The sequence below is a fragment of the Choristoneura fumiferana genome, chromosome 12 (genome assembly GCF_025370935.1).
Source record: "Choristoneura fumiferana chromosome 12, NRCan_CFum_1, whole genome shotgun sequence".
Classification (NCBI taxonomy): domain Eukaryota; kingdom Metazoa; phylum Arthropoda; class Insecta; order Lepidoptera; family Tortricidae; genus Choristoneura; species Choristoneura fumiferana.
In genome coordinates this window covers 7,055,930-7,067,890 of record NC_133483.1, presented here as the reverse complement: position 1 = coordinate 7,067,890, position 11,961 = coordinate 7,055,930, and the positions used below count along the sequence as shown (strand labels likewise).

Sequence of the window (11,961 nt, the reverse complement as noted above, 5' to 3'; positions counted from 1 at the left end):
TTGGATTGATATGTCTGATAAACATATCCATGTCTTACCGAGGCCTACTGAAAATACCGAACTGTCAACATTAAGACATTTGGCCTCACAAAGATCTTATAACCCCTTAAACATATCTGAACAACATCTGAAGCCTAGTTAAGTCTTAGTCCAAGACTAAGCCCGAGTATCCAGTATTTTTAGTAGGTCATGTAATCATAAAGGTAAATAAGTAAATAAAATATTTCAGAGCATAAATAGTTTAATTTCATTTTATCAGTACTTAATAAAAATATTGCAGCGATAAGTAGTTTAGTAAACAGTTACAATTTATACTAAAATATTAAGGGCCTGTTTCACTACATGTCGACTAATTTTAACTGACGGATGTCAGTGATGTTTGTTTTTTCCGAATAAACAAAGATGGCATTACTTTTATCTGACATTTAAAGTTAGTCAACAAGTGGTGAAACAGGCCCTTAATCTTAAAATATCACATTTTACAGAGGTTGAAACAGGAAGTAAACCACCCAACCAGTAAAAGCTGCTCCTTATGGGACAAGTGTAAGAAAATGGCCACTAACCACTTCTAAATCAGGAAATATTGACTTCTTTGAGTACAGCAGTTAGTAATGTGCTTATCATTGATTAAAATAATGAATTTACTCATAATTAAATTGTATTTGATTCATGTAAAATTATTCATTTACAAGAGGTGTCAACAAACAGCATTTCTATGCTACAGTTATCACCTATGTGTTTAACCATTCCACAAATTTGCTGAACAGTTTAAGTGCTACGCTTATGACTCTGTCCCAAAAGCCGGACTCTTCTGGAGCTTGTTGCGGCGCGCTGAACTCATTGTCCTCAAACGTTTCCATTTGACGTTTTTCACGGACCAATGATTCTAACTGTTGCACATCATCTGGAAATCACAAGCAATACAAAGAGTTTGCTCTTTTGTATAGAAATATACGGATTAGGTATGTGTAGGCGGCAGGCATAGTTCAACTACTTATAAAGCGTCGGAAATCTGTTTGTTTAATTGAATGTGATTCCCTCGCGTCGCCCCGCACCTCGCCCCATGTGCAAGCGCGGTCTCACGTAGTACCTATTGGTATTTTTAAAAAAATATTGTTTGCTGAGCCTCTGTACGACATATGAAGACAGTACAAAAAATATGCACAGATTTTATCGACGAATTATACTGTTAACCTGCTTTTAGTACCGACTACGAACTCGTTAAGTGATAGCACAAATGTTTTCATGTAGGTAGTTTGTTGATACCTAACGTATTTTTAATTTATAATACAGTTGAAACTCAGAACATGCCGTAAGTAGGTACAGTCGAATGCAAAAATATATATACAGCCATAGTGTCAAAATATGTATACATCGACTTTATGTTTAGTGGCATAAAGGCGTGGGTATAGGTAGATATTTTTGACGTCTTGATAACGTATATATATATTTATGCCCTTGACCGTACGAGTAGAGTACAGTCAGCATCAAAAGTAGTAGATCACTTTTTTACTTTGTCGCATTGACACATTGACAATCTTGCATGGCGTTTAGTACCTATGTGGCTGTAAAGCGACAAAGTACAAAAGTGTACAGCTACTTTTGATGCTGACTTAAGTACCTATATACTTAATATGACTTGTGTTCCACGCAACTTACTCTGATATAACGCGTCACGAACGGCAATCTGAAAACAAGTTTTTCATCATTTATTGTACAGTCAAGTGTAAAAATATGAACTTATTCAAAGTTTCAAAAATAAGTAACGACTTATTCCGACGCAATAAGGCCGTAGTAACATATTTTTGAGTGGTTCGAATAGATACTTATTTTTGCACTTGACTGTACCTACAAAATTTTGTCGATAAAACAGTCCACGGCTGCATTGTTATGTTAAGACAAATATCGTAGGCTCTGGAATTAATTGGAAGTAGCGGCTGCTAGCAGTAAGTCGTATATCAGAAGCTAAACCTTGATTATGGCTACTAGTCCGATTAATCGACTCTATCCCTGCAGTAGGTAATTTTAAGAGCTTGTGCACACTAGCGTTTTTGCCGGCGGTTTCTAAGCGGCGGGAACGCGACGTGCATGCGGCGAGCACTCTGCGCTACCTCCGCGATTATTTGCCGCTAGCGTGACGCGGACCGTATATGACCGTACGTGGCTTAATCGCCGCGTCAACGCGACGGCACGCAGGCGGTGGATAATCGCGGAGATACCGCAGCGTGCTCGCCGCGTTCCCGCTCCGCCGAGAAACCGCCGGCAAAAACCCTAGTGTGCACAAGCTCTTAGTGAGCCATACGCTACCTTTTCATCAAAGTATCATGGCAATTTTGGATTTTCAAAATGCTATAAACTAGATATAAGCCGTGGTGGCCTAGTGGTTTGACCTATCGCCTCTCAAGCAGAGGGTCGTGGGTTCAAACCCCGGCTCGCACCTCTGAGTTTTTCGAAATTCATGTGCGGAATTACATTTGAAATTTACCACGAGCTTTTCGGTGAAGGAAAACATCGTGAGGAAACCTGCACAAACCTGCGAAGCAATTCAATGGTACGTGTGAAGTCCCCAATCCGCACTGGGCCCGCGTGGGAACTAAGGCCCAAGCCCTCTTGTTCTGAGAGGAGGCCTGTGCCCAGCAGTGGGACGTATATAGGCTGGGATGATGATGATGATGATAAACTAGATAAATCTGTAACCATGATTAGATTAGGTACCTACGTAATTAAATAGATTCCTTTTGTTTGCAACCAATTGGTACTCGTAGAGGTTAAACCCACCCAGTGGCGGCGGAGGACCTAATAAAATTTGGTGCGGGCAAGATAGCTCCGCGGCCCTATGATGGCACACCACACATTAGATGACGGATTTTTAAATGAGCAAAAAAACGGTAGACCTTAGGCTGGCTATGGCCCACCTCGCCTATGTCTATCCTAGTACCGCTCGCCTCTGACCGCACTCTACCTTTTAGATGAAGTAATTTCAAGCTTATTTTGACAACATCGGTCTCTAGCCGTATACGTTTCACTACTGGCCACTCCAAATGTGAAGGCTTGGTCTATAGTTCCAACGGGTGTAATGATACGAACTTAACCCACCCACACATTATTGAACTGTTTTGCAGGTGTATGCGGGATACCTCCCGATATTTTCACTCACCCAAAAGTAAATGGTAAATTTTATATGTAATTTCGTAATTGACATGACAGGTGTACCTATATGTTAAACTGCGAGGTGCAGTTGCTATTTATCTATACCGGATAATCCTAAAATGAGTGATACGAAACCTGTATTTCAAGGTTTAGGTAGGTATTCCTGAGCCACATTTCGTCGGTACTCACTTGATATCCACTGGTAAATATAGTAAAACATATTGCAAGTAAAACTACGACCGACGCGAGGTGCAGATGGATGGATCTCATGTCGTCAAAGGCAATTACCACATTAAATCTCCATGACTGTGAACTTGCGTTTTATACAAGGGCGTGGTTTCAGCCGCTCGATTGTAGCGGAAAATCATAGTCTACCGTGAATATACAGGCAGCACGGCTATTACTATTGTCGGTACTTTTAAGTGCTTACCTATTAAGTATGACATCTTTCCTTATTCGGCAAAATTAGGATATGTTTTTGGCAAGAGTCAAAGATCATATACAAAGGTGTTGATTAAATCACTGAAAACTTCAGACACCCCAAAAATATTTTTTTCATTTTAAGTCAGTAGATTGCATTTATTTTTGAATATCTTCATTATTTTAAAAGATATTCGCGTGTTTTGCTAAGTCAGTAATTCTACTTCATTTCTAACTCTACACTCATAATTAAATCATACATTGACAGCAAAACGGCCAATATTAAATTATCGAAATTTGGCGCCTGTTGCAGTTGTAACTTTTAGACTGGGCACAATAAAAAAGGGATTTAAAAACACAAACAGAACCTATTTTAAAACGTGTAAGTATAGGTACCTAATCGATTCTAATCTCGATTTTGAGCAAAGTATTTTCTGGTTTTCAGTTATTTAGTTGGCCAGAGGTCGGATATGTTGACCGTTGGTAAGTGCATCAAATTCATCATCATTTCACTCCATAAGTAGGTATACGTCCCACTGCTTTGCACAGGTCTCCTTTCACAAAATCAGTTCACATGCATAGGTAGGTACCTATCTAATAAAATAACAAAAGCAAAGCGTTCCACTCCATGGATTGACTTAGACCTACCCTGTAACCTTACAATACCAACATTGTCCACGTAGTTAGGGCGGCACACCACCAGAGCTGTGCGAGGATAATTTGTATTTTTTTACAAATCTTTCCTCCTTTTAACTTCTTATTGCGTGTCCCCTCTTGTTTTAGATGTCCTGTCAATCGCATAAAGGTTAACTGGAAGAGATCTCTCTAAGGGATAAATTTGCCCTTGTACAGTACTTCTCTTGTTTTCCCGTTTTTCTGCATCATTGTTGGCTTTAAAAAGCGAGTGTACCACTTTTTGTAAGGCCGGCAACACAAATGCAATTCCAATGGTAGTTTAGGTGTCCATAAGCGGCGGTGATTACTTTTTTTTATAGGGCTATAAGGGGAAAACGAGCATGCGGGTCACCTGATGGGAAGCAGTCACCGCCGCTCATGGGACACCTGCCAACACGAGGGGTATCAAAGGTTGCCGGCCCTTTGAGAGGCTGATAGGCACTTACACCGCGTGCCCGTTTATCAGTTTTTAAATCTGTTAGGTTTTATGTATTTTCTGTTAAACATACCTACGTACACAATATAAATTAACGAAAACCAATTACCATTATCCATACAATTAGGTACATTATACCACATTATACAATGATTGATTATGAGGTCCAAACCTTGCGTGGGTTGAAGTATAATTGGCGTATCTAGGGCTATGGCCCCTGACATACATGATTTTTGTGTGAAGATGTCAGTATTATAGAATTTCGAATTGGTAGCCTAAACATCCTGGGGTTAGCTCTGGACAATACTGGGGTGGGCACGGCCCCCCCCCCTCACCCTTTATACGCCTATGATCTTGATCCACCTATCATAATAATAATCATTTATTGTGTGGAATTCAGGTTACAGTTAATTACAGATATATAGCTGTGCAAATATAGTTCACCGAATCCTACCTTTACCTTTCAAGTGTACGTATACACATTAACATCAACACAACATAACACACATTAACGATAACCCCTACACCACTGCTGGACAGGAATCTAGGCACGATTTTTTCCTATATCTCAGGTTGCTTATTTATTTGGTTGGTTGCTGCTGCTTAGTAGCATAGTAGAAATAAGCAACCTGAGATATGTATGCATAGGAAAAAATTGTGTCTAAATTCCTGTCCAGCAGTGGTGTAGGGGTTATAGTATAGCACGCAGCACGGATTGCCGAGGACCGGGTTCGATTCCCAGTGCTGGTCTCTTTTTCTGTGCATCCATGTCTCAGTTTGTGTTTTCGATAGAATTTACAATGTCAAATTAAATGCCAGATATTCAATTAAAACACATGAATTTAACAGTTAACAAGTGTGATTAATTTATAAGTGTAAAACCCAGCCCACGTTCGACGCATCTCTAGAACCTACAGTGGAAAGCCACCCTTACCTTTGCATGTCGTTTTTATTGGGCGACCTTGTCGATTCATCGTGTTGTGCCGCATGAAAGCACGCGCACAATGGGACGCCGGGGATAGAATGCGAGTGGGATTAAGTAAAGTCATCGTTAGCGGAACTAACACGTAATTACACATGCGATTTTCGTGCCCATCCAGGCTACTTCAGGTTCAAGGGTACATGCCGTCTGTTTGTTTTGTATGTATGTAAACTATTTATAAGAATGAAGAACAATAGATAAAAACAATTTTGGGTATATTATTTTCATGAATGATATTGGAAGGGTTAGAATTTCAAAAAAATATCTGAAAAATTACTTGCCCACCTTGGTGCTTCCTGATATTATTTTGGAAATATTATTACAGAATATAATCGTAGTGGTATAGTAATAGTCTTAAAACCAAAGTAGAGTGTGAGTAGTAATAGTCGTAATTGCAGGGCAGGATTACATTTTCCACATGCTAAAACGAACTGCTTTTAGTGATGGGTTTGATCCCTGGGCAGATATTTATATAAAATGAATGTTTCTTCTCGAGTCTTGTGTGTATAATATGTATTTTATCTATTTAAGTATGTTTATCCTAGCACCAGTGGCGGCGTACGACCGAAATTTGTCGTGGGCAAGAGAAATTTCGCGAGGCCCTATGATGGCACACCACATTAGCTGACAGGTGTTTAAATGAGCAAAAAAAAGTGAGACTTTCGAGGCGCGAGGCCCCTCAGACTGCGAGGCCGTGGGCGGCGGCCCACGTCGCCTAAGCCTAGCGCCGCCTCTGCCTAGTACCCATAACACAAGTTTTGCTGACTTTGGGACTGGTTTTTGGTTTTTAAATTTTTTCGTTCCAACTTGAATATAGATTTATCTATTTATTTTATATCTTTAGGTAGCCATAAGGTCATAGTAGTCAAATCAAACAATAATAATTAACTTACACCATTTAATTAAAGCTAGAGCTACAGTTATTTTTTAGTTCCCCCAAAGCCGGAGAAGCCCATGATTTGCGCGAGTTCGGACTGCGCCGGAGCGTCCTCGGGCTCCTCGGTCTCCTGGAGCTTGCGCTTCTTGTCGCGGCGACGCTCGCGGCGGAGCTCCTTGACACGCGCCTCCTCCTCAGCCGCTTCCCGTAGCCGACTGTCCAGTTCATACTCCCGGATTCTTTCCTCTAACTTGCGTTTGTTGGTTGCGAATCTTGCTTTAACCTGAAGTAGAAAGAAAGATATATTTGTAAACATTTTCACTTTCTTTTTATCTACATATCGCATTTCTAGACCAAGAGATATTAACTCAAAATAATTCATCATTTCAATTTAGACCTTCCAGGGACTGAATAAAATGAGGTATTATTTTGAGTTAATACCTACACCCTTGTGTTTTATGGTGACATCCTCCTCTCTTCAGAGTCATCATCCCAGTCTATATACGTCCCACTGCAGGGCACAGGCCTCCCCTCAGAAAGAGAGGGCTTGGGCAGTAGTTCCCACGCGGGCCCAGTGCGTATTGGGAACTTCACACATACCATTGAATTGCTTCGCAGGTTTGTGCAGGTTTCCTCACGATGTTTTCCTTCACCGTAAAGCTCGTGGTAAATTTCAAATGTAATTCCGCACATGAATTCCGAAAAACTCAGAGGTGCGAGCCGGGGTTTGAACCCACGACCCTCTGCTTGAGAGGCCATATATCAAACCACTCGGCCACCACGGCTTCAGAGTATCAGTAATTAATTAATTAATTTAGGTACTGACAGTATAATTGCCCCCAACAGGTGGCCAAAGCTACCAACAAAGAGTGGTGCTTAAAAATAATACATGTGTTGAATGTACAAAGCAGGGCAGCCCTGTTTTTCTAGGCAGATAATGACAAAGGTGTTTAACAGATGTTTAACTAAGATTTTTTAAATGTAAAGATTGTTCTACTTTGCAAGGTAAAATTCTTGAATCAATCTTGATGTAATGCGGTTAGTATCTCCAACCTCATACTTTTTATCACAGGTATATTGCAGAGTTCCCGCAGAATAGTGATAGTGAAATTTCTCCCAGAACAAGTAGCAGGTAATAGCTGATATAAAATATGAGAATATCAAAGAAAATTGCAGGAGGTTTTAGTGCAGTGATTCCCAAAGTGGTCCAGGTGGACCCCAGGGTCCACGGGAGACTTGCTGGGGGTCTACGTACGCGTGAACAAAAATGGGGTCCATAAGATGTTAATGGGGTCCACGAAAATTTATCTGCTTTTGATAGTAAAGAGCCAAATTAAGCATAGTTTTTATAAGGGCCTACCTTCATTGTTTTAAGTACCTAACTAAGCAGATAATATTTTAATAGGGCAAGCGACTGGACAGAACTCAGAAGCGACACAATTTTTATTTTTTGGCGACTTTAAGAATGTGGTAGAAATGTAGCAGCAGGGGGTCCACCGAAACAGTAAAATTTTGAAAGTGGTCCACGAGAAAATAAGTTTGGGAACTACTGTTTTAGTGTGTGAACAGTCATTCTACAGCAACTTGCTTACTCTAGAAATCAGACGGTTACCTTGCTTTGGATTCTAATTTTAATGATCCAATTACCTGATCCAAAGAACTTCTCTCAATCTTCATGGACATGCCAAGATTTCTTTGATGCTTCTTGCCATTGATGTGGTCAAGAAAGTTGATGGAGTCCTTGACAACACAGTCGCACACATTGCAATAGTAACCCCCAGACTGTGAGGTGGGGGTGTTCTTGGTGATGACCACACTCTTGCCTAACTTGGAGTCTAAATCTACTTTATATTCCCTCTGCTTCAGCAACTCTCGCTTCACAGGTGGGGCTGGAAATAATTAAAAAAATATTATAATTATGCTAATGACTATTATTGTACTTTGTTAACCCTGGAAAGCCCCGCGCGTCGCATTGTCGTGTAACTAATTATACATAATATTTTGCTCGTTTTGATCACCTTCATTAGAATAATAATTAGATAAGCACTGTATTAATATATGTATATCTAAAATTACCCAAAAAAGTGGTTGGCCATCTTTTGTATTGTACTATTTTGTATAATTATGTAATGTTAATGAAATTATAGGATCTGATGCTACTAAGTGATGGATGTTAAAAACATTCTATATAGCTCTAAGGGTCATACTGAAAACCAGCGCTGCGGCTTGCTGTAGCAATACACTGAGTATGGGCCTTTTTACTTCTATCGGCACAATGTTTATTTTATTTTCTTTCTTGGTGCCTAATATATAAGATTGTCTGTTTTTTAGCTGTAATTTTATTTATTTATGTTGTGCCGAATTGAGGTAAATAAATTTATTCTTTCTTTCTCTCTGTAAACTGATGGTAATAACAAAAAGTCCATCCACGGGATCCCTTGATTAGGGACATAGTTAGGCTTTTTCAATGCTTTTCCGGCCAAATTAATTAATTAATTGTTTCCGGCCTGTCCGGCTTTTGTTAGGCTTTTAACAACTGACCAGTGACTATAAGTTCATAAAAATAAAAATGATAATAACCAAAGACATTACAATTTTTGTCATTTAGGTATACTAAGACACAAAATCCCTACTTAATGTTATAAATGCAAAAGTAACTCAGTCTGTCTGTCTGCCTGTTACTTCTTCACGCTTAAACTACTGAACCGATTAAGATGAAATTTGGTATAGAGTTTATAACTCTGGGAAGTACATAAGCTACCATTTATAACGAAAATATAAATTATTTTTTTGACGCGTCCGAAGCTTCGGGCTGGTCCTTAATGATGGAGCGTCCGGCCTTTATTCCCAAAAGTCCGGCCAAACTGGCTGGTCTCTCCGGCTATTACGTTTGAGGACCTGGCAACCCTACCCTTGATAGATGTAGATAGATATATTCAGGTTTAGCCTTTATTACGAATAAGCTAGAGAGCAAGATCGTTCCAGATCAAGCTATTTGGTCCCACTGTACGGGACAGATAAATATAGTTTAATGAAATCTGCTTACCTTTCTTCTTTGAGCGCTCATCTTCTTCTAGTTCTGCCTTCAATCTCTCTGCTGCGATCTTTTCAAACTCATCTTTATCCCATTTTCTACGGTGGTCTTCAGGCCTTGTACTCATCTTGGATGTGTTTTTGAACTGTCAAAATATATCTACCGTTTACAATACTTAAGAAGGTCTAAATGAGTTTGTTATGAATTGATATCACAACTAAAAACATTTCCGTGTCTGCGTTAACAATAAAATAACACCATTCAATTGAATTGAATTAATCATAGAGTAAGGAACGTAAGGAATTAATTAAATTCTTAAAGTGTCACTGTCACCGTCATGTCAGTCAGCAAAGACATACTGACAACCAGTACCAATGTTGCCAACTCCTAGAAACTCGAGTCGCTAAACTCAAAATCAAAAGTCGCTAGAACGTCGATAAAATTAATTGCTCCAGGAGCGAGCGGACTCAGGATTTTGTCTGAGACACAAGAGGCCGCTGGTGACCTGAAAGGTTGGGATACGAAGAAAAAACAACAAATTAGAAGATTTCCGAATTCGCTGAAATCGATTTGTTTTTTTCTTCTAAATAGCTAAAACTAGAGCATAAACAAATGGAGCTTTGATTAAATAAAGTTTGAATTTGGTGCGTAGGCACGTTTGTCGCTATCCATATAGATCTCTTGGCACTGTATAATTCTCGTCGTCGTCGTCAAGTTGACAAAAAATGTATCCATTATTGGTCCTCCTAGAACTGTTTAAATTTGTATTCCAAAAGTCACCAGATAAGTCGCTAAACTGTTTTTGTCGTCAAAACTTTTTTTGGTTCGCTAAAACTTAAGCAAAAGTCGTTAGTTCTCGCCCAAAGTTGCTAAATTGGCAACACAGTGACAACACCAAAGACACACGTTTTTTTGTTAATCCCCAAAGGAAAGCCAAAGGGAACAAGCCCTATAGAAACATTTATTTTATTTATTTATTGTACACACACTTACATCTATCATTACAGGCTTGACCTAATGCGACAGAGAAGTTCCAACATAAATATTAAATTCTTGCTTCAATATATAAGTAATTAATTATTCTTGTAACATATAACAGATAGTGCTACCTTTGTGAATTCACTCAAAACACAGACAAATCTGTCGGCAATTTTGTTCAGCGTATGTATGGGCCGAGTTAGCGGGGCCCTGTTGAGCAAGATAGAGAAAGGATACACCCCATAATACCGAAGATACAAGTATCTTAAATACTTGTTCTGAACCCTCTCCACCATCTTATTGTATTTCTGCTCATGCGGTGCCCATATTATTGCGTTGCACTCCAAGTGACTATCTCTATTTATTAAATTTTGATAATGTGCGCCGAGATTTAAAGCCTGTCCCTTCACATCTGAGTAGTTTTTGGTGTTGGTTTTGTGTGTAGATTTAGCTATCTTTTCATGTTTTTTTTTACTATCACATCTCTATTGAATCTTAAAAATAATATGAATTTTTGAAAAGAAAAAGCTATCTCCAACCTATAAGTAAATGACCCCGGTACGGGCCACAGGCCACAGGCCTCCTCTCAGAATGAAAGGATTTGGGCTGTACTTAGTTCTCGCGGTGGTCTAGTCACTAGACTCTGGTGTTTCGCAGGTATATACAGCTTTCCTCACGATGTTTTAGTTGTCTGAAAAGTACATGGTAAATTTAAAATGTAAAAATAGTCACTTATGGTATACGTTTTGCATTCACGATATTCCTTGATTAGTAGTAGTAGTAAGTAGGTATAATTAATATGTACCTATTTAAAGCAATGTTTAAGTACTTCTTTTTTGCACATAACAAGGTAAAACATAATATAATACGTAGGTAGGTAGTAGGCAGTGTGCACAAACACGAACTTCTCCCTAAAAAGGAAGCTCTATTTAGCCGTATGCGTACCTATACATGTTTAGGTATTATTACATATGTGTTTTGAGGTCTCGAAATCGCCTCTAACGATTTTGATGATATTTGCAATAGTTACTTATATTAGGGATGAAATATCGATGCAGCTAAATTTGACTCGTTTCCAGATTTTACAAACATCGAACAAAGTTTGATCGTCCATTTAGTTACATAAGTATCGAATGAAAACGAACGTACCGACCTAAACCTTCAGAGCATTTTTACAGAACCAGATTATTCAACATCCACATAGGTACGTACGTGCTGTGCTGTACCTACCTAGTTTACGAGTGATTGAACCACAAACGAACCCGTTACCTATAGGTACCTTATGTAATATGAATATGATTAGTAGTATCATTGTCAACCTTTTAAAATAGAAATAGAATAACATTTTAATCAGCATTAATGTTACAATAAGTAAAGGTCGACGGACCTGTTAATAAGAACTTAGACAT

The 11,961-nt window shown here is 39.0% G+C and overlaps 2 protein-coding genes across 2 annotated transcripts; both read right to left on the bottom strand.

The window, feature by feature from the left end:
• Positions 1-223: 223 nt before the first annotated feature.
• LOC141433187 (uncharacterized) lies at positions 224-3,452 on the bottom strand. Its single transcript, XM_074095110.1, has 3 exons — positions 3,340-3,452; positions 1,660-1,687; positions 224-904 (listed from the first exon to the last, which is right to left on the bottom strand). The coding sequence occupies exons 1-3, from the start codon at positions 3,418-3,420 to the stop codon at positions 732-734; spliced, it is 282 nt and encodes a 93-aa protein (XP_073951211.1). The 5' UTR covers positions 3,421-3,452; the 3' UTR covers positions 224-731.
• Positions 3,453-6,546: 3,094 nt separating this feature from the next.
• LOC141433186 (zinc finger matrin-type protein 2-like) lies at positions 6,547-9,920 on the bottom strand. The gene is made up of 3 exons (XM_074095109.1): positions 9,587-9,920; positions 8,188-8,429; positions 6,547-6,823 (listed from the first exon to the last, which is right to left on the bottom strand). Exons 1-3 carry the CDS (start codon positions 9,699-9,701, stop codon positions 6,584-6,586), a joined length of 597 nt encoding a protein of 198 aa, XP_073951210.1. The 5' UTR covers positions 9,702-9,920; the 3' UTR covers positions 6,547-6,583.
• Between the last annotated feature and the right edge of the window lie 2,041 nt (positions 9,921-11,961).